Source organism: Eretmochelys imbricata, chromosome 7, assembly GCF_965152235.1.
Source record: "Eretmochelys imbricata isolate rEreImb1 chromosome 7, rEreImb1.hap1, whole genome shotgun sequence".
NCBI lineage: Eukaryota > Metazoa > Chordata > Testudines > Cheloniidae > Eretmochelys > Eretmochelys imbricata.
In genome coordinates, this window is record NC_135578.1 from 93305741 (window position 1) to 93327180 (window position 21440).

At 37.6% G+C, this 21440-nt stretch overlaps 1 protein-coding gene across 2 annotated transcripts; it reads right to left on the minus strand.

The window, feature by feature from the left end:
* Positions 1-2467: 2467 nt before the first annotated feature.
* LGI1 (leucine rich glioma inactivated 1) lies at positions 2468-16310 on the minus strand. Of its 2 annotated transcripts, none has more exons than XM_077822040.1 (8): positions 16120-16310; positions 15711-15782; positions 12296-12367; positions 12129-12200; positions 6041-6112; positions 3971-4140; positions 3370-3534; positions 2468-3285 (listed from the first exon to the last, which is right to left on the minus strand). In XM_077822040.1, the coding sequence occupies exons 1-8, from the start codon at positions 16308-16310 to the stop codon at positions 2468-2470; spliced, it is 1632 nt and encodes a 543-aa protein (XP_077678166.1). The 2 variants fall into 2 exon arrangements, with proteins under 2 accessions (XP_077678166.1, XP_077678167.1); XM_077822041.1 differs by having other exon boundaries at positions 2503-2522.
* Positions 16311-21440: the final 5130 nt, after the last annotated feature.

The following is a 21440-nucleotide window of genomic DNA, read 5'->3' on the forward strand; positions in this document are numbered from 1 at the left end:
TGATGATGGGCACGTTATTGCAAGGTATCGAACAACAGCTGAAAAATCAGGAAATAAATTTTGCATGTCTGAGCCTGAAAACAAGAATATAGAAGTATTGATATTTAAGTTTATACATGAGAGATTAAAATGTACTGCGTCAACTTCTGCCATCAGCTACATTCATAGATTCTAAGGCTAGAAGGGACCATTGTTATCATCTAGTCTGACTTTCTGTATAACACAGGCCATAGAAATCCCCCAAAATAATTCCTGGAGCATATATTTAGAAAAACATCCAATCTTAATTTTAAAATGGTCAGTGATAGAGAATCCACCATTACCTTTGGTTAGTTGTTCCAATGGTTACTCTCCCCAATAAAAAAAGTATGTCTTATTTCCAGTCTGAATTTGTCTAGTTTCAACTTCCAGCACTGGATCATGTTATACCTTTCTCTGCCAGTTCTGAAGAGCCCATTATTAAATATTTGTCCCCCATGTGGATACTTATAGACTGTAATCAAGTCACCCCTTAATCTTCTCTTTTTTAAGCTAAATAGATTGAGCTCCTTAAGTCTGTCACTATAAGGCATGTTTTCCAATCCTTTAATCATTCCTGTGGCTCTTCCCTGAACCCTCTCCAATTTAACAACATCTTTCTTGAATTGTGTGCATCAGAACTGGGCACAGTATTCCAGCATCGGTCGTACCTATGCGAATACAGAGGTAAAATAGCCTCTCTGCTCCGACTCAAGATTCCCCAGCTTATGCATCCCAGGATCACATCAGCTTTTTTGGCCACAGCATCATACGGGGAGATCATGTTCAGCTGATTATCCATTCATAAAAGCCAAAGTCAGTAGGGTTTTGCATGGGATTAATACCAATGAGAGTTAAGTATTTACATGTAAGGTAGGGATATATAAGGCCAGAGGCCAGGAATTGCTAGAGCAGTTTCATACAGCTTTTCCAGTGCAAAACTGCCCTAAAACTTGCAGATATGGTTCCTGGAGGATCTCTTCAGTTTGGTGGGATCCTTGGATGGAATAAGGCCACTGTAATGGGTGTAGCTGGGGGAAAAGGGGTGTGGCTGGTGCGCCTTTATGCTCCAGTGATCTCCAATTGCCAGAATGGCTCCTTTACTGTGGGAATAGCCCAAAGGGGAATGGCCTGGTATAGTTTGGCCTAACATTGGGGGACTTAAAACCATGTTTGTATTCCTTTCCTGAGTTGTACCAAATGCTCTTCAAAAATAGGATCTGGACATTAGTGTCTCAGATTCTACACATAATGTAATCTTTTGTGTAAATATATCATCTGTGATCTTTTAATAGATTTTGAGGTCAAATTCAGAGCTGGTATAATTTAAGAGCAGATGAGTAACTTAGGTGGAATTGCACCTGCTTACACATGCTTTGAGTTTGTCCTGTTACATTTAAAACTCCCTGATTCTAGACAATATCTTTTCCTGAACTTTAGTGCAGGAGAGCAGAAAAATGTCTTCAGTTAACCACATTCAGAGGAATAGAGAAACTTGTTGAAGATTAAATAATTGCAAAAACACTAAAAAGACTTGACAGCAATTAAAATTACAAAGGCATCCATGCAAATAATGTGTTAAACTTCAGATATAGAAAAGATGTTAACTGAAAAATAAGATGTGCTCCTAGCTTTCTTTTATTGTACAGAACAATGTTGTCACATCTGACACGACCTGTTCTGTGCTGCTCCAGCAGTAGTAGCAGATAGGCCTTGACAACAAGACTTTATTCTTTTGATTACTCCATACGTTATTCAAAAATTAAGAATTCCCAAACTGTACACAATATAAAGCCCCATCCTGAAATTAGATCCATACTCATGTCAGTGTGAGTCCCATTTAAGCAAGTGGAGCTCCACATGAATGCAAGTGTCTGTCTGCATTGGACCAATTATAGAGTTGGGATGTAATGCTGTATCTTTATCATGTGGTTGTGATTACATGTATAAACCACTTGTGCTTTATTGTTGTGGCTTATAATATTAAAAGAAACATGTAACAAAAACACTGCCATGTACAACACACCTTGTTGTTTATTATATATGTGTATAATAAATACACAAATAAAAATTATCACCTGTAAATAATCATATTTGGAATGTGAAAGACAGAAAATGTAAACATTTTATTTGGCAGTTGTTGTCAAACAGGTGAATAAATAAATGGAAAAGTACATCTTAATACTTTTAGCAACAGATGCAGTTGCACGCATATTTACATATTGTGGATGCAAAGAACAGTTAACAATTTAATTTCTTTTTGTTAAAAAATGCAACTTCCAACACCACTAGACTTGACAATTAAAGATGAAGATACTAGTAATACTTTGTTCTAGCAATCTCAACTTTTAAAGGCATTCATCTGGAAGTAGGATAAGAGTCATCATGCATTTAGTTCATTTTGTCCACTTACGGTAGAAAGTCTGATGTAATCTCAGAATTATGAGTGTCATGCACTTAAGTCAACTATGACATGTTTATAAATTAATGTAGTTCCCTTAAAACTTGAAGCAAAGAGAAAATTGCGTTTATCAATGGAAACGTGTGTGAAAGATCTTGGTGCCTGTATGTTTAATTCTTGAAACTTCACAAATTTTGCTTTTTCAGTATCCCAATAATAGACTTGAGTAAAAGAATAATCACTTCCAAGAATGGCATATTGATAACTGTTTATCTGAAGAGGCTGGAATACCATTGACCCTCGGGATGGCATTCTTTGTAAATCCAGAAATGCTGAACCTCCCCATTTCATTACTTTGGAATCACCAATAAATCTTGTTAAACAAATGTACACATCCTCTTTCACTCTGAAGTGTTTCACTGCATACACATCCTCCATATCTTGGATATCGAGACGCTTAACAAATTCAGTTGTTCCTTTGTTCCATTGGTATATTACAGGTCTTTGGGAACTACTAGACAGAATTAAATGAGGTTTGCCTGCTATTTCAAGATACTCTACATCAGTATCTCTGTACCACGCATGCAGAGACTGATGGGAGTAAAATCCGTTTCCATTCCATTTGTAAACTGTGGTAAAGCCAGCTTTTGAACTGTCTGCAACAACAAAATACCAGTCTTCTGCTATCCTGAAAGTTTCAATGTCATTGGGTTTTCGGATTTTAAGAATCTCGATATCTTGAATTTTTATAAACTTATTAGCAAAAATATCTCTTTTGTAAATATGGGAGCCTCCAAAGAGCTGGGCAACAATGACATACAGCTGAGTCTCAATAATTATGGGCTTACACACAACAGTTGAAGTACCTACAAAAAGAAAGATAAAGGACAAAGTTAGCACTGCCTTTGAGATCAGGTAATGTAATGTTATTTGGCATGCATTATTCATACCTGTAATGTTGTCATAATTCCTGAAAGACCCTTCTACATGGTCCCATTCAAGAAAGATGCATTTTCCAGTAAAAGGTTGGGCAATAACCACATGCTCATCATTCATGTACGAGAAAGTATCTACTGACAGAGACTGATATGGCAGGGATTCATAAACAGCAAATTCTGCAAAAGCACACATAACATTTGATAACTAAAGATAGCATTTCTTTCCATATGTATTTTTTCACCATATTAAAATAATGTCTTGTTAATTGATACTCATTTATTTTTAAAGAATACATAATAAGTAGTCTAGTTTTCCTGCTAATAAGACAGAATTTTAAAGGCTGCTTATTCTTTCTGAACTGAAAAAGGTTACCTGTTACAGTTATAGGTCCCAATTCTGCAATTATTACATAGGCAAATCTCCTATTAAAGTCTGAGTAAAGACTAGTAATAGATGCACAAAATGGTTTCTGTATCAGGCCTGAATCCACAAGGAATTCCTGTTGACTCAGTGAGAGGTCCATAGGCAGACTGCTTGCAGAACTGCACCCTTAATTAGAAAATATAGCCTTGATTTTAAAGTAATGAGGTGAAATAATTTGGAACACATTACCTGTAATAATACAATCAAATTCCTTTGGTGATAGGCTATTGATTTTACGTTTCTTATATTCTGGTGGACTTTCGCAATAAATGTCTTCAACTGTTGCATTGGTGCTGCCCAGCCATTCCACTAACCATTTCAGTTTGCAGTCACAATTAAATGTGTTCCCTCTAAGATCCCTGTAAAAATATAAACCACACACTGACAATGATCAATTAGCTGTTGTTTTCCATAACATCACAAGACTAAAATAACAAGGACTTTTATAAAATGACTATATTCTTGCTTTCTCTTATGAGAATGCTGGACTTTCCTGAATTAATTTGTCCTGAACCAATTAAAAAAAACCCAAACAAACAAAAACAACACAACAGTTTGTTAAAACTACTTGCAAAAACTTAAATAGTTTCAATTATACTAAGGAAATCAAGACAAGCTTAGGTTGGGAATCAGTGGAAGTATCTGCTCTTCCGTATTTTACTTATAATCCTAAATTTACAGGTACTTAAATTCCTGTCCAACTTTTTGGCCCAAATCTTGTTTTTTTTGTTTCTCATTGTTTAGCATTTCCTCACTAGGACATTCTAGATGACACAGGGACAATTACTGTGACATGATAGATTAATTTAGTGATCAGTGGACAGTTCCTCAGCTTTACCCCTATTTCTGCTCTTCTTCATTTAAACACACTCATTTAGGGTCATAAGGGATATAACCTGAATTCCCTTTGGGTCAAACTATGGCCTTTGAAAGATACTGAGTGCCTCTTATAAAATGCTGACACCCTCAGCTTACATTATGTAGGAGGTTTCAGAGTAGCAGTCATGTTCGTCTGTATTCGCAAAAGGAAGAGGAGTACTTGTGGCACCTTAGAGACTAACAAATTTATTTGAGCATAAGCTTTTGTGAGCCACAGCTCACTTCATTGGATGCATTCAGTGTAGGAGGTGTCAAATGCCTTGCAGGACTGGGTGCCCTGTGAAGAGCACTGGGTATGTGGGGAACTGTAGTGGTTGACTGGTGGTGTTCTGAGGCATTCTACAAACACTTGGCAGACTCCAGAAGAAGGCCTCAGGGAGTACTGGAGGGCGTGGATGAAGAACTATATTGGAGTATTGCAGAACTGCTGCTAACAGAAGCAATGCAAAACTCTGTGGTGCCTGTTGTCAGATTCTAGAAGGCATGCAGGGGAGAGGGAGGCAGCCTGATCACTTGGCTATGCCCTAAATAGCCCTGGAGTGCCATTGGGCCAGCTCCAGGACTTACTGGTGCAGGGAACATTAGGTATCTACTGAGTCTAACTTCTATGTGTACTGGGGGAGCCAGAATTTTGCACATTGTCTCTAATGGGACTCTTCCAGTGGAATGACTGCAAGATCTGGTCCAAGCATATATTTCAAAAATATATTTTGTACTTTTACAAATGTTTAAGATACTTTGGTTTACAAATTTAAAATTTAAAACTAGTTTACGTTTTGTTTTGGTTGCAATTTGAGTTAGCCAGGTATAAAGTACTTGTACTGAGATTTTAAATGGTCATTGTGTTTAAAGATAGCCTCCTGTTAGATTATATTGGAAACATGAAATGTTCTCATTCTCATCAAGTATCCTTCTCCCTGCTTTCACATCGTGTCCTGTTTGCATTACAAAGGATGTCTTTTTCTTATTTCAATGGCCATATTTAAGTGTCATATTATTGGGATTATGACCATACAGAATTCTTATTTTATATATATATATATATATATATAAATAATCTTATCTGGGAAATATTATACAATATTGACAGCATTAAACGTAAATCAAATCCACCCTTGCTTCTACCACCTTCACCCACCAATGTGATAGGATTCCTCCACTGTCTACTGGCCTGAATGTCCACCGGGTCATAGGAGCGTCCTGTTACTAGGTCTATCTTGTATATTTTACATCATGAAAGAAGTTAAAAGAGAGGTGAAAATTAATATACCCAAAATTCCAAATCAAGTACTTTACAATATCTTGCAGTCATCACCAATAGGCAATGGCCTGTTTTTTCTAACCATAGTGTCTGAAAATAAGAAATTGCTGATTTCTTACACGTTTGTTAAAGAATCCAGCCCTTTGAATATGTCTTTTGGAAGTGTTTGGAGATTATTGTTTGCAAGGCTCCTGTAAAAGAAAATATGTCAGCTCATCAGATAATACATTTCTACAAAATGCAATATTGTTTTTTATGGTAAAGAACAATAATGTACTTCAATCCTTAGTTATACAAGATTACTTTAAAGAATATCTCATTTACCTTGTGACTCTTTCTTCTGCTAAGATATATTCACACTTCCTATTGCTCTCTTGCTTTTCAACATTCTTGTATCATTTACAGTACTTCACTCAGGGTAGTAGAAAATGTGATCATCTCTAGTATTTTGCCAACACCATTATTTTAAAATGATTAGCCATGACTGGACACACAAATGTCTTCCCTTCTGGACATGTGTGTTGTTATAATATTGTAATGTCCTGCCTCCATGTCCACTTTCTAGGAACCACAATCTATCTTAAACACTGAATCCACGATACTGTAGCTAGCTCTCATTGGCTCATGGTTTCTGAAAATATCCAGTAACTAACATTTTTGGGAGTCAATAAGTTTATAAAGCAGAAATTGGAGGTCAACATTGAGTTAAGCCTAAAAGTTTTCTTGCTTGGGTTATTAAGGGATAAAAAGTTATCTTACCAGCAAATAATAACAATACTATGTCTTTGATTTTCAAGAAAACTATTTTAAACTAAGAGAGTACCCAACAGTTTCAACTGGTAAAGTGGACAGAAGATGTGAATATACTTTTAAAATAATTAATTAATTTTTTCCAGCACGTACACCTGTGTAAGCCCATGGATGATGCAAGGTTTTCACAAGTATCACTCAGGGCATAACTAGAAGAGAATATGGTTGTGTGTGTGTGAGTCAGTGCCTAATTTGGTCAGCAAAATCTTTATCACTGGTGAGGATGCATGAAAAGGAAAGAAGCTGGCATGATTTTCAGATTCCAGTTGGAATTTGTGGCACTGGGCATTAGAAATAAAAACTATTTTTACTTGTAAATTGTACACATCTGACAAGGAGGCATTTAGATACAATAGCTCTGATTGAGCAAAGTACTTAACCACATGTTTAAGGTTAAAGCTTAAAGGTTAGTGTTTTTGTGTGTGAGTAATGTGCCCTCTCTGGCGCCATTTACATTTAGACCATATTTGGTTTACTGCAACTAATTTATAAACTCTAACTTGCCAGACATTTATGCATTTGCTTAACTTTATGCATGTGAGTAATTTGATATTAGTCAATGGAACTACTCACATATCTAAAGTTAAGCACATATATGAACATGCAGGATCCCAGCCTTACGTAATCTTTGATCACCGAATTATACCAAGCAGAGCACAATAATGGATACAGAGCTACTAAAAGTTCATAATTTTAGTGGGAATCAGATTAACAGAAAAAAATCCAGATTTATACATTGAGCCAATTCTTGAATGAAAGGTTGGCACTTTATATCTTCCATTATTAGAAAACATGCCATAAGATTTTATTATGTAACCTCTAGATGGTGCTCTTAGTGGTACCTGTGCAGAAAACACTTAGTTGGAAAGGATGGATGCTAATGAGGGAGTAAATATTCAGTCCTGTGTAATTATGTGTGAAGGCCCATATTTTAAATCTCAGAATGACATTTTGCTTTTCTGAAAAACTTCAAAGATGCCATCAAAATTACATCTTGTTCATGGAAATAATTTTCTATGCTAAAATATTCTGCAATTTAGGGTTATGGCATTAAATGAGTCAAAAGTGCAATTATACCGCTCCTATGCTTTTAAAAAAATATTCCACTCTTCAAAATGAATTGTCTTGAATAGGTATACTAGATGTGACTACACTACAGTGAGGACACATTCCAATTATTAGAGTTATTTGCATAAATGTAAAACCCAGATGTTTGGGTAATTTTACTGGAATGCAGAAATTCACTTGTGAAAAGGAAATGGGCGGAGTATACAGAACAAAGGTCATATTCTGCCATCACTTCATGGAACTCATCAGTATGCATAATTACCACGAATATCTTTGACGTATTTTACATGACAATAGTATTCTGCTCTTCCTCAAGTGGAGTGTGACTCAGAGAATCTACTTGTTATGCTAGGTAAGTGTATATAGACACATTCTAGGAAAGGACAAGGATGTACAAACAAGGATTAAAGTGGTCACACTGAGTAGTTTATGGGCCTGCTTCTGTAGGTATTCTACCTGCAAAACTCTGCTGTGACAACTGGGCCTATAACTTTTTGCCTGTTTGGGAATCATCCATGAAAAGTAAGTCAAATTATTTTCAAAAAATAATGTTATAAACTGGTGCAAGAAAATCAGACAGAGAGACTGAATGAGTCCAGACAAGAAAATGCAGGTCTGGAAATTAATGAACGAAAATTGGTGTGTCGAATATTAGCCCTAATTGGTGGGCAAAATAATGAGGGGATAAACTATGTTGCCCACATTCCAACCCCTTTTGGGGGAGGAGGTGTCTTTAAAATACTTTGAAAACTCTCATCTTGACTTGACTGAATGTGTCTAATCTCATTTTCCCTGACCCTAAGACAGGAGGAGCAGACCTGACCAAAGGATTTTCTTTCCGAGAGGAAGGTCATCAGGCCTTGCTCTTGTTTAAGCTCTCTCACCTATTCACTGGATCCTAAAATCAATTGAACTGCATGCATCAGCACAGTGAGATGATGGTTTATCCAGCCCTGCCCTGTCTAAGGAAAAAAGGACCAACCCAGATGACGTCCTTGACCAGACTGTGAGCCTGGGACCACAGCAACAGTTGTTGTGGCCGACATGCGAGTCTAAAGCATCCATTCATAACAGAATACTGGTTCCAAGGACATCAACAAAAGCTATATTTCCCCCACCTTTTCTATCTTGTCTCTTCTCCACAGAAGTAAATACCCTTCATACATCAGGACTGAGAGTAAAATTAACCCTTTCCTTTTCATCACAGAAAGGTTGTTGGTATAAGGGACTGATATTTTACCTCCAAAAGAAGAAAAATTTTAATAGCTTTTGATTAAGTTTGTTTTGCATAATTACTCAATTTCATTAAAGTCTAAATGTTTCTTGTTCTTTCTTGTTTTTTAATCAATATATTTCCTGCTTTAGAATGAGTGCCTTCGGGTGTTTGCCAGAGAAACTAAGCAAACCAGGGTCTCTGTAGAAACCCCTTCCCACTCGCCAAACCTTTGTAACACTGTTTCAGTGTTGGGCAGTGAAAGAGTTTATAACACCTTTTAACTCTTTTGGCCCTTGAGCTCAATACAACGTTTATTGGTGCTGTGACTCAGATCTCAAAGGGTTATACAAATGTGGCAATTGGCTTGCTTGGCAAGCAACTGAATGTTTTCATAATTGGCTTTGGGAAGTAAAAGGTCATTAAAAAGATTAGGAGCACAAAGCACAAGAAACTGCATCTGTTTCACTCTGATTAATGTTTCAGGATTTTATTTTGATTTTGTTTCAGACACTTTATCGTAGTGCCTTGTTTTAATTGTGTTTCAACTTTTATTTTTTCCTTTTCCTCTCATGATCTGTGATTTTTAATTTTCCTTTTTGATTTTAACCAAATATGGTTGTATTCTGTTTGTTTTTCCTGAGGTCAGTAAATACTTGTAAGTTAAAATGTTTTCCAAAAAGACCCCTCAAAAGAGCAAAGTTAGTAATAGAACTTATTTTATTACTGCAAAATCCCAGGAAAATATGAATCCTTTTCCTCAAGTGAAACCCCTTCAGATGTTTCTAGTAGTTTTAGTTCTGCAGAGGCTGTTCTACATGAATTAACTATCATAAAGGAAGATAAGGTAATCCACCCACAATTCCCTTTGTGGGTCCTTAAAGAACGAGACTTCTTGGAGAAACATTGGCTTCTGGAGCGGGCTTCACCATCATGGCTGGCACCCCTACCATCTCCTGGGACCCAGTCCTTCTTCAACCTAATCCTGAGAGATGCCCTGATCAGAGCGGGCCAAAAAAAAAAAAAGTACCCTGATAAAATTGCCACTTCTACCAGCTCCAGCTGAATCCCAAACTCCCTGGGATGAAATAGGATCAGCTTTTAACAACAGCAACAACAACAGCTCTAACACATCTCAATTAACTTCTTCTGTTTCCCCCAGAAGGACAGTTATTACCATCTTTGATACCATCTAAGAGACTGTCAGACAAGGGGGATTTTCCTTCTAAAAACTCTCTCCAGTAAAGGGAACAAAGAACGTCGTTAAAATGAAAACCTTATTTAATATTTACATTTCAAATGCTTTACCTGGTTTTCTTTCTTTTCTTTATCTTTAATACAAAGTTTAAAGGATTTTTAATGATGCGCTTGCCATGGTTTTAAGCAGGCTGAGGTCTCTGTATACCAAACCCTGAATCTTGTTTAACACTGTTTAATGTTTGACAATGCCTGGGTTATGTTAACACCATTAGCCCATATATTCCATCTAATACAACTCCCATTGTATTGAAGATTAGCTTTGCATGTGAAGAAACTGCATGATATATAAACTCATCTCCCAAGATTGTGTGTGCAACCACATGCAGACAATAGCAGTTCAAAATACTGTCTCATCTCCTGCATATGCTTTCCCTTAGAAAACTATTGAGGGGTCCCTTTAAGCCAGCACAACAGTTAAGACATGATGTTATTTTTAAATTGTGTCCTTTGCAGAATAGGGACTGTATCTTCCTCTGTGTTGGGAAAACACCTGCACACTGATAGCAGCAGGCACATAATAAATAAATTAATAAAATAAATAATTTAATAAGTTAATAAATAAAATAATTTGTGTATGTAAAGCTATTCATGTTCATAAATGTTTGCAGTTTACGGGCCCTTCAGGTTATCAACAACCTTATCCCATTCTCTGTCTTTTTTTTAACTACGCCATAATTATACCTGTAGACAGATTTTTATGTATATACCACACATCTTAGTTTCTCTCTCTCTCTCTCTCTCTCTTTCTATTGTCCCAGTCCTAAAAATGTTTATGCATGCAAATAACTTTACGCATGTGAATAGTCACAGTGAATTCAGTTTACACCAGCTAAGGACCTGGTCTATAGTATCCTATGATGCATTTGTTATATGATGTAGAATTAGGTGAAATTTAATTAATTATATTTGTGCATTCACCATATGTAGGTGAAATTGTGCTTTCCCCTGCATCTGACCATATATGAAACAAAAAGCCAAATGACCCTGTACTTCTCTTAGAAGCTATTATGTTGAGGACAAAAGGTCAGAATACACTCCCCCGCATATGACAAATACACCAAGATATATGCCTGTGTGAATGCAAATGATCAGAGTAGGGAATTCATACATATGTTAGGCACACCCCACACATTTTAGACAATTAATGTTATTTAGACTTTATAGACAGCAAAATCTCCATAACAAAGCCTCATTTTCTTAGAATATTTTTGGTATATTTTTCTATATAGAAAAGGTAACTGCTATATTTTGAAAGGAAGTTCATTCAATTTTTTATAAACAATTAATTTGATATGGATACATATAGTGTGTAAAAACTGACTGAAAATGCCACACACCTTTTGATTAAACATGACAGTAGCTTAGCTTTGATAAATCAGACCCTGCAAATACTGTACATACATTTGCAACTAAATGTTACAGGTGTCAGTATACTGTTCTGGGCTCACATGCTTTCAGTTTCTACTTCTATATTTTTGTTTCTTGATTTAGCTTGAAATTGGAACTTTTCTTAGTTTAGCTGATTGTCTTTCTAAAACTATTCTTGAACAGCAAGATCGTAATCCTGTTCTTGCTCCTCGGATTAGTGCGTGAGAGAGAAAAGGGGAAGCAGCCAAGTGGACAGTTTTTGCATCATTCTTCCTGCACAGGGCAGGATAGACATGACCTGGCTGAGAAGTTTTTTTTGTTGGTTTTCTTTTTTGCCATTTCTGGTCTGCATAATATGGATATTGACATTGTTTAAGCAGCAAACGTCAATGATTATATAATATCAAATGCTAAATTAAACCACACGATGGTTCAGTTACTAAATTAAATACACCCTATTAAGTAATACATGAAAACACTTTACTTACAGGTGAATTAAAGATTTCAGTCCTCGAAAAGTATTTCTTGAAATTGACTTAATGCTGTTGTTCTCTATGAACCTGTAATGGGTCACAAATTCATTTTGGTTAAAGCAATGCCTGTAACTTGGAAATCCCACCTAGTCCATAATTCTAGAAATATTTTGTTCACTCACAAATATTCTAGATGAGGAAGGCCCATGAAAGCATCATCACTAATAACATCAAAAGAGTTTGATGTAAATAACCTGCATAAAGAAATACAAAATAAACTGTTAGATTTTTATACTTTTTAGCGCATGATCCAGAAGTCCCCATGCAGACCAAACTCTCACTGACCACATCAAAGGTTTTGTCTGTGTAAGGGTTGCAGGATAATATGGCTAATGTGCACTGCTCATATATGGCATAGTATAGTGCAGTTGTTCTCAACCTGTGGCCTGTGGGTTGCTAGCGGCATAATCAGCACACAGCTGTGGCCCATGTGACATCCTCAGGGCCATACAGGTAATATATGTACTGTGTGGATGTGGCCCACATAATACATAGAGAGCTGCCTATGCAGCCCACAGTGGTAAATAGGTTGAGAACCACTGACCCTAGGGAGCAGCAAAACTGGTTTGCTTTCTAGACTAAGGACTAGATCCTCAGCTGAGCTAAACTGATGTAGCTCCATCTGAGTACAGTAGGACTTAAGCACATGCTTATCAGGCCAATCAGCTACCTATGCAAGCTCCGTGAAACTAATGGGACTGCACAAGTATTACTAAAGACATACCCAGAAGACAATGAGGTGCACAGGTATCTCTAAGGGCCTGAATTGCCCTGCAGAACCTTTGTTTCTGATGGTGATGTGGGAGAAGACCCTAGCTTGACATTCAGATTGCAGGATGAGTTTGCAGAGCTGGCAATTAGGAAAAAATCTTTTAACTTGTGAAAAGAGCACATTTGAGATATAATCAGCATGGACTCCCTTAAAGCCATTTTAACTTAGTGTTCAGAGTAGAACCATATTTTAAAATGGATTTTGCTTACCGGAGGTGGTTCACAGTGCAGGTTTCATTATGTATACATTATATTATATATTTTTCTTTTTGTCTATCATATACTGCCATCGCATTTACTTTTTCCTATAAAAATCTTTTAATCTTTCATAAAATTGATTAATGGTCTGTCCTATTTATAATTAATAGACAAGTTTGCTTTCGGTGATTTTAAATCAGTTTTGGATTGCCACACCCCTAATATGCCAGGAGATTGTCCACGAAGATGAGTTTCACTTTCCTCAATGGAATTACAATCAGCTGGACTTCAAGGGAACATGGACTTATAGTGTAATATCCAGAGGCACTTAAAGATTCAAAATTACAAGGCATTAATTAATAATGAGTTAATTTATTCTTTGGAATCCTGCATTAAAAAATTTCAAGTTCAGTTATTTTCTAGCTCTGCTTCTATAGGTTATGCTTTCTCCAGTTAACGAGTTTGACATAGATTTATAGGAATGGTTTTAAAAGGAAAGATTTTCTCACATGTATGTTTCAAAAGCTTGAGATCAAATCTTGCCATCAGACCCACATGGTAGATCTGCATCATAGCTTGTCTGCAATTCATATTTATTTATTTACTATTAACATAATTGTCTCAGGATACTTTTTATTTGATCACAGTCTACCCTCTTTGTAGTATATAGGGATGGATACTATCCCTTTAAATAGTTTATGAGCCCTCTAGTCTAGTGGCATTGCTTATGTTCTGTGTTTTAGAAGCTGCTCGAACCCAACCAGGGCAGCAGGGTATATATGAAGTTAAGTTTTCTTTCCTTCCCCTTCTCCCAACTGTGGAATGGGTTGAGGTTTTTTTGTTCCCAATCACAAAGTAAGCAATCTGGGGATAGTTTGTATTGTTTTAGCGTACTACTTGTCAAAACCCACAATGGAACAAAAACTGCTTTTGTAAGTTTGGAGATTATGTTGCAGCATTTTGTTAGCAATAACATGTGGTACATTGTGTGAGTGAAGCGAATGGTAGATCATGCAAATACAGCCTGCGGTATTTATTAAATACCATTTATTTATTTATTTTATTTATTACCCTAGGACCTAGTCATAGACCGGGACCCCTTTGTTCTAGGTGCAGTACAAACACAGCACAAAATGATGGCCCCTGCTCCAAGGAACTCCCAGTCTACTTCACTTAACCTATTCTATGGCCCATGCTAGACGTAGGATTGCTAAGTGCAGGTGGCGTGGCACAGCCAAGAGGGAGGGTTATGATGTCCTTTTCACTTTACTGACATACAAGCAACATAATACAAATACAGCCACTTCTTTTTCTCTCTGCTGGAAGGCCCAGCTCAGAAGTCATGTGGGCTTTGTCCCTTTTGTGATCTGTGACCACTTTGGAAAATGTTGTAGGGAATAATGCACAATGGAACAGTATTCAGGTTTCCATAGTAACTACATTTACCTATTTACCCTGTATCCAAAATTGTACAGTGTTCCTGCACCTCCTTATCAGCTCCACTTGAGGTAGAAAAGCACAGCTTGAGTCATGGCTTCAGCTACCAGAACACCAACAGTTTAATGTAACAGCCTTAGTGCTCTAATACATCAAAATTTCACTTTGTAGCAAATCTACTGCACATGTGAAATCAGTCATATGCAGGTGTCTTATTTCATTTTTGAACAGACTGAAAAAAGTCTCTTGTCAGATTTCCGAAACAAATTTGGATACATCTCAAACTGATAGCAAACCCAGTGCAAACAGTTCAGGTTTATACCTCCTATATCTTTGTACAGCTAGTGATTATATAATCACTCTTCCAGTTTTCTAGAAAGCTATTTCTCTGGAGAATCTGTAAAATTTTACACACAAATGAATCTAAACATCTAACAATATTCCAGTGTTCTGTTCAGTGCACACACTGTCATAGTGTTTGATTTTGTAATGATTTTGTAATGACTGCTTAAGAATTTACAGTTTTCATCAATCTCACTACTTTAGAGAATGCAAAATAACAAATGATGGGCCAAATCCAGTCCCTACCCAGGCAAAACTCCTACTGAGGTGTCAACACTTCTACTGAAATTAATGGTAGTTTTGCCTGAGTAAGGACTTCAGGATTCATCCCATTGAAATTAAGGGCCTGATCCTGAGATATCCTAAACATCTCATCAATGGGGATCAGTCCCTAAGATTGCAGAAAAGAAACAGGCACAGTTCTTGTAATGCTCAGACTCCTTCAGTAACATCCATTAGAGTACAATACATAAGAGGATAGCATATCTGTCATCACAGAAAGCAATCTTCAGAATTTAATCTATTCCAACTAATACTGACAGCAAATAATAATAATTAATAATTAATAAAACCCCAAACAAGTACATGCAGTTTAACACCCCTACCCCATTAAACATATGCCATCTTTCAAAATTACCTTTACTTCAAAGTCTAACTGTTTGTGTATTTTGATGTGTAATGGAGCCACCCTTGCTATTTCTTATAAAGTGGGTATTCAGACCCTTACTATATTGTTTATGGATATATATGTTTCAAAACAAATAATCATATGATATAAATATTTCTCACAGAAGCTGCAGAGACGGTGTGAGCAAAAAACTCCCTTCTGGGATTTTAGTAAAAGCAGATCTCACAAAGGATCTGGAAAGAAGGGGGAAAAAATTGTGTTAATGAGATCTCAAATATTCATCATTACAACACTGAGCTGTGAATTACAATATAATTTCTTTACATAGCTACTATTAATTAACAATAAAAACAAATCTGTTATAGTTTTCACATAATGCAGAAAAAGGCAGAAAAAGGTACATGTATAGAGGAAGGAGATGTAACACACATTTTAACATTCTATCTGATGATTTTGAATGCGGAAGGTATATTCCCTACTGCAAGCATCGTTCAGTCTGCGCTGAAAACACCAAACATAATAGTTCATTTTAAATAATAAATTAAATAACCAAATGCTTACAGCCCTTACAGTGAGATAACATCAGGCGGAACGCTGGTTGGAATAGATCTGGCATTTTCACATAAAGCATTATCTTTGGTACAAGTACACCAGGCAGGACATTTTGGCTTCACTGATTTCTTCCCTTCAGTCAGCAAAAGCATACAAAAAAGGCATAGGAAATAAGCAATTCTTCTAAAGGGTCTGCTGGCATTTCCCATTCTTTTGATCGACTCTGGTTCCAGCCAGTTGAAAGAATATCCCAAAACATGAACAGGGCTTCTTTATTCAGTCACTGGATGTCTTTCTATAAGGCCAAGTCAATATTTGTCTCTCCTTTTCCAACCCTTTTCCCTTTCCCTCTGTATCTGTTATTGAAGATAAAAACCTGCAGCTGATCTCTGTGTTTCTACTCACTCAGGCAACGTACTGCTCAGAGAAGGGACCTGCGAGGTGCTGTAAGATGGGGAAAATCCAACCAGCTGTAGGGAGGGGAAAAAAAAAAGACTTGCATCACCACAAAAACAGTGAGCACAACACAGCATTAGACTGCAAGTTGATGTAACTGAGAAAATACACTGCTTTCTGTTTTCATAGGGAGGCCCTTCCTTGTTACCAAAAATAGTACAGCATTATGTTTTGCTGGTGGGTGGGTGAGTGGGTGTGGGGTGGAATGTGCGTATATGGGGAGAAACAGTCATCTTTTTCTGGATCCTTATAGCCTCATAAACCTTTGGGAATTGTGCTTTACATATTACAAGCGACAGGAGAAGTAAAAAAGCCAGTACCCCCTGGAAAATGAAATTGAGTGAAACCATCAAAAGCATTGCTACAAAAGCTGTTAGATTAATTTATATCCTTGGCCTTTATTGCTCGTTTGCATCGCTGAAAAACAAAAAGGCACACATGGAAAATATTACTGAGGATGAGAGAATGCCTACAACTGTCATTTCTAAACAAAATATTCTACCATGCAAAGCTTTTTCCACACTGCATTTTTTAAAGAACACGCTTACCTGTCTCACATGTCTGCTAAATATGATGCATCCCTGAATGTTCAAAATAAACCGTATTCAATAAAGTCCAATTTAGAAATGTATTTGGTTGCCTGATTTGATCATTTTTAGAAGAAAAGGGGAAAGCTGGCTGTTTAAAGCATCTAGATACATTACAACTACAATGAAGAAAGGATCTTATTTCAGTGGGAGCGGCATTGGGACCTATCTTCATTATTAATTATCATTATTTATTTATTAATTAGTGTTACAATAGTACCTAAAGCTCTCAATTGAAATTAGTTCCCTTTTGCGGTAAGTGCTATACAAACATGTAGAAAGAAATTTTCTTTGCTCTAAAGATCTTACAATAAGTTACATTTAATATTGTATATAGACTTTTAAATTTTCAAAATTAAACATAAAAATATCAAGAACAGTAAAACAGAGCTAATCAAAATCAAACATTTAGAAACACATATTACATGGCTATGTTTTGCACTTTACTTTGAATGTCTAATTTGAAGATCTCAAAGAACATTGCGAACATTAATGCATTTAACCTTATCATACTCATGTGAGGTAAATATCATTATCCCCATTTACCAGATTAGAAAACTGAGGCACAATGAACTTTGCTTGAGAAAGAAAGTGGAGAGTTTAACACAGCCCTGGTTGCCTAGGCAACCAAGGTTGGGAGAATGGCTATGTACATAACTGAGTTTCAAGATTACTTCTGGCATGTAAGAGTCTTATATTTTAAGGTCAAAAGGACACATTAGATTATCTAATCTTATCTCCTGTTAACACACTGCGTAGAATTTAACTCAGTTACCTCTATAATTTATGTTTCATTAAAGCATATCTTTCAGGAAAAGCATCCAGTTTTGATTTGAAGACTTTAAGACATGGAGAATCCACCACTTCCCTGGGTAGTTTGTTGTAATGGTTAAATAGCCTCATAGTTAAAATTTCTGCCTTATTTTTAATTTCAATTTATCTGACTTTAGTTTCCAGCCATTAGTTTTTGTTATGCCTTCCTCTGTTAATTTAAACAGCCTTTTAGCATTAGGTATTCCCCCCCTCTCCCACGAAAGTACAGTCATTTCTTGATCTTCTTTTTGATAAACTAAACAGATTGAGCTCTTTAAGTGTCTTACTGTGAAGACGCTTCTCATTGGGCTGGAACTTAGGGTTTGTTTATACAATGAATTAGTGCCCAGTAAACTGGGGGATAAATCTTCAGTATTCCAGTGTGCCATGCATTAATTGTCCATATGGGCTCTGCTGTTGTACACTAAAAGTTCCCTAGTGTACATTGATGCAAAACACACTATGAGCCCAGGTTACTATGCACTGACACATCATATAGACATGCCCATAGATAAATGGTCAAGGCAAAATTAGTGGGTCAGTTTTATTCCTGGTGTAATTCCTTTGAAGGCTTTCACTCTCTACTGAAGATTCAGTTCATATAACTAAAGAATACCAAGGATGATGTCAGCCCACTACATCAGTGTCTTTAAAACAAAAGAAGGGAGAATCTTTCCAACCCTGGAATATGATAGAAAGAAAAGAGAAGGTAAAGAAGAAGGCAAAAAGTGATGGCATCAGATGAGTGCAACATGGACTATATTAGAGTCCCCTTAGAAATATTTTCTTAATTCATATTGTGGAGACATACTGCATAACAACATTTGGATTAGGCTGCGTGGGAAACCATTGTTGTGGGCTATGTCATACCTAGTAGAAATAAAAACAAAGTTCTGATGAGCACCCTTCAGGAGTGCTGTGTTTTCTATATAATTCAGTTTGAATTACAAAGTGTGCATCTACCTACAGATCTAAAGAAAAGGAACATAACAGTGGCACAGAGCTGTATCTCCTACACTTATTTTTTGCTTTGCTGTCTTTAAAGATTATGAGGTATTGTAACTGTGAGATCCTTAGAATGGAAATCCCAGCTTTGTGCAGAATATGTCCAAAAGAAACTGTCTTGTACATAGTAGGATACAGGGCTGCTACTAGCAGATGAAAAACAATGAGGCACCTTACAGACTAACAAATTTATTTGGGCATAAGCTTTCGTGGGTTAGAACCCACTTCATCAGATGCTTGGAGTGGACAATACAGTAGCAGGTATAAATACACAGCACATGAAAATATGGGAGTTGCCTTACCAAGTGGGAGGTAAGATCAGGCTCCAGTAACAGATGTAGACTTCCTACACAGCCTGCTTCTCAGAGAAATGCTCCAGAGATGCGTCTTTCATAAGATCCTTCAACGTACTGCCATGTATAGCTAAATGCAGTGTTGTTGTAGCTGTGCCGGTCTCAGGATATTAGAGAGGCAAGGAGGGTTAGATAATATATTTTATTGCATTTCAATGCACCAGTGCAGTTTTCGTACGCTTGAGAAAATGTGCCCTTGAAGACTGTGACAATAAGAATCAAACCAAACTTCTCATGTACCAGGCTGTTGTTATCCCTGCTCTCTTGTATGGTGGTGAAATCTTGTACAGTATCTCTTGTATCTCTTGTACAGTAGACACCTCAAGGTTCTTGAATGATACCATCCATGGTGCCTCCACAAGATCTTCCGAATCAAGTGGGATGACCAACGCACCAAGCTCAGTGTTCTATCCTAAGCCAAACCCTCCAGCATTTAAGCTTTGATCATCTACCACCAACTCCATTGGGCTGGTCATGTTCTTCGAATGCCCGAAGATTGATTCCCAAAGCAGGTCATGTTCTCACAACTGAGCCATGGCCAATGAATGAGGGGCAGGGGAAAAAAGTGCTTCAAAGACACCCTCAAAGCCAACATGAAGAAGTACAATATTGACATAAACTCATGGGAAACCCAAACCTTCGACTGACCAAAATGGAAAAGGATCTTATGGCAAGGATCTGAGTATTTTGAGATCCAATGGAGACAATGAGAAATGGGAAAGAACGTGCTGCAGCCTGATCCAGCTCCACCCCTTCCGTTGGGAAATGGCTGCCCCAACTGTAACAAGATCTGTCGATCCCAGATTGGTCTCATTAGTCACCTGCAGATCCAACAGTGATAACTGGCTATCATTTTATGGAACACAATCATCCTGGAATTCCAAAGGATCACCAACAATTGGATCAACTTCTGTTGATGAGAGAGACAAGCTTTCGAGCAACAAAGAGCTCTTCTTCAGGTCTGGGAAAGGTATTCCCAGTGTCACAGCAAAATGCAAAGTGGAACAGATAGTTTAACATAAGTTGCTAGTGTATATTGTAAGGGACTATTCAAGGCAGAGTCAAAACATGAGCCTGGGCTCTTAAATTCATTACTCTGCTAGACACCAAAAATCAAGGACTGAGACACTGGGTTTATGGCTTATTAGTACAATCTGTAACCCACTAACCCCTTCTTTTTGTCCTATGACTGCAGAGGTGTTAACAGGCCACTCTACCTTGAATGGTCCCTTACAATATGTGCTAATTATTTATGTTAAACAACCTGTTCCTCCTTGCATTTTGCTGTGATGCTGGGACTATCTTTCCCAGACCTGAAGAAGACTTCTGTCTTCCTCGAAAGCTTGTCTCTCTTTCCAACAGAAGTTGGTCCAATAATAGATATTACCTCACTCACCTTGTCTCTTTAGGTATGGCTGAAGTTAACAAGTGGCCGAACAGTATTTTACAGTTTAACGTTGGATTACAGAAACCATTTTGATCAGTTGTCCCCAAAATTTTTACCTCGTGCCCCCCATTTCTCCTGTCCGCAACCCGCCCCCCCCAGAACCAGGGCCAGGAGGGGGCCCACGGCTTCAGGAGGGGAGGGACACAGATAAGAGTAAGGGGGCCAAGGCTGGGGCCACAGCTGGGGGCAGGGGTGGGGCCAGGAGCTGGGGGTAGGAGCAGAGTCCCAGGCATGGGGCAGGCAGCTGTGGTCCTGGGTGTGGGGCTGGGTGCAGGGCTGGAAGTGGAGTGCAGGGCTGGCAGCTGGGACCCCAACGTGGGCTGGAAGCCAAGGCTGGGGCAAGCGCTTCCTCCCCGCGCTTCCTCCCCGCGCTTCCTCCCCGACCTCCATGAAGGCTGGTTCGGGCCCCAGCCATGCCCCCCACCCTGAAAGTTCCTCTGTGCCCCCTAGGGGAGTGCGCCCCATAGTTTGGGGACCTCTAATTTAGACATTTGTGGTGTTATGCAGTGTAGTTGTAGCCATGTTAGTCCAGGCTATTAGAGAGACAAAGTGGGTGAGGTAATTTTTTTTTTTTTGTGGTGCTGGCATTTTCAAACCCTTCATTGATAGTAGAGAGAGAAAGAGAGCCTGCTTTTGAAGATGAAGATCTCAGATAGTGGTCTGATTGGAATAGAATCT

Bases quoted from the DNA above. Each gene is read 5' to 3' on its own strand.
- LGI1 (XM_077822040.1), bottom strand. From the start codon at position 16,310: ATGGGAAATGCCAGCAGACCCTTTAGAAGAATTGCTTATTTCCTATGC. The intron at 15,783-16,119 runs GTAAGGGCTGTA...CCTTCTTTCCAG, and splicing joins CCGCCTGATGTTATCTCACT to ATCCTTTGTGAGATCTGCTT. The intron at 12,201-12,295 runs GTGAGTGAACAA...GACCCATTACAG, and splicing joins CTTCCTCATCTAGAATATTT to GTTCATAGAGAACAACAGCA.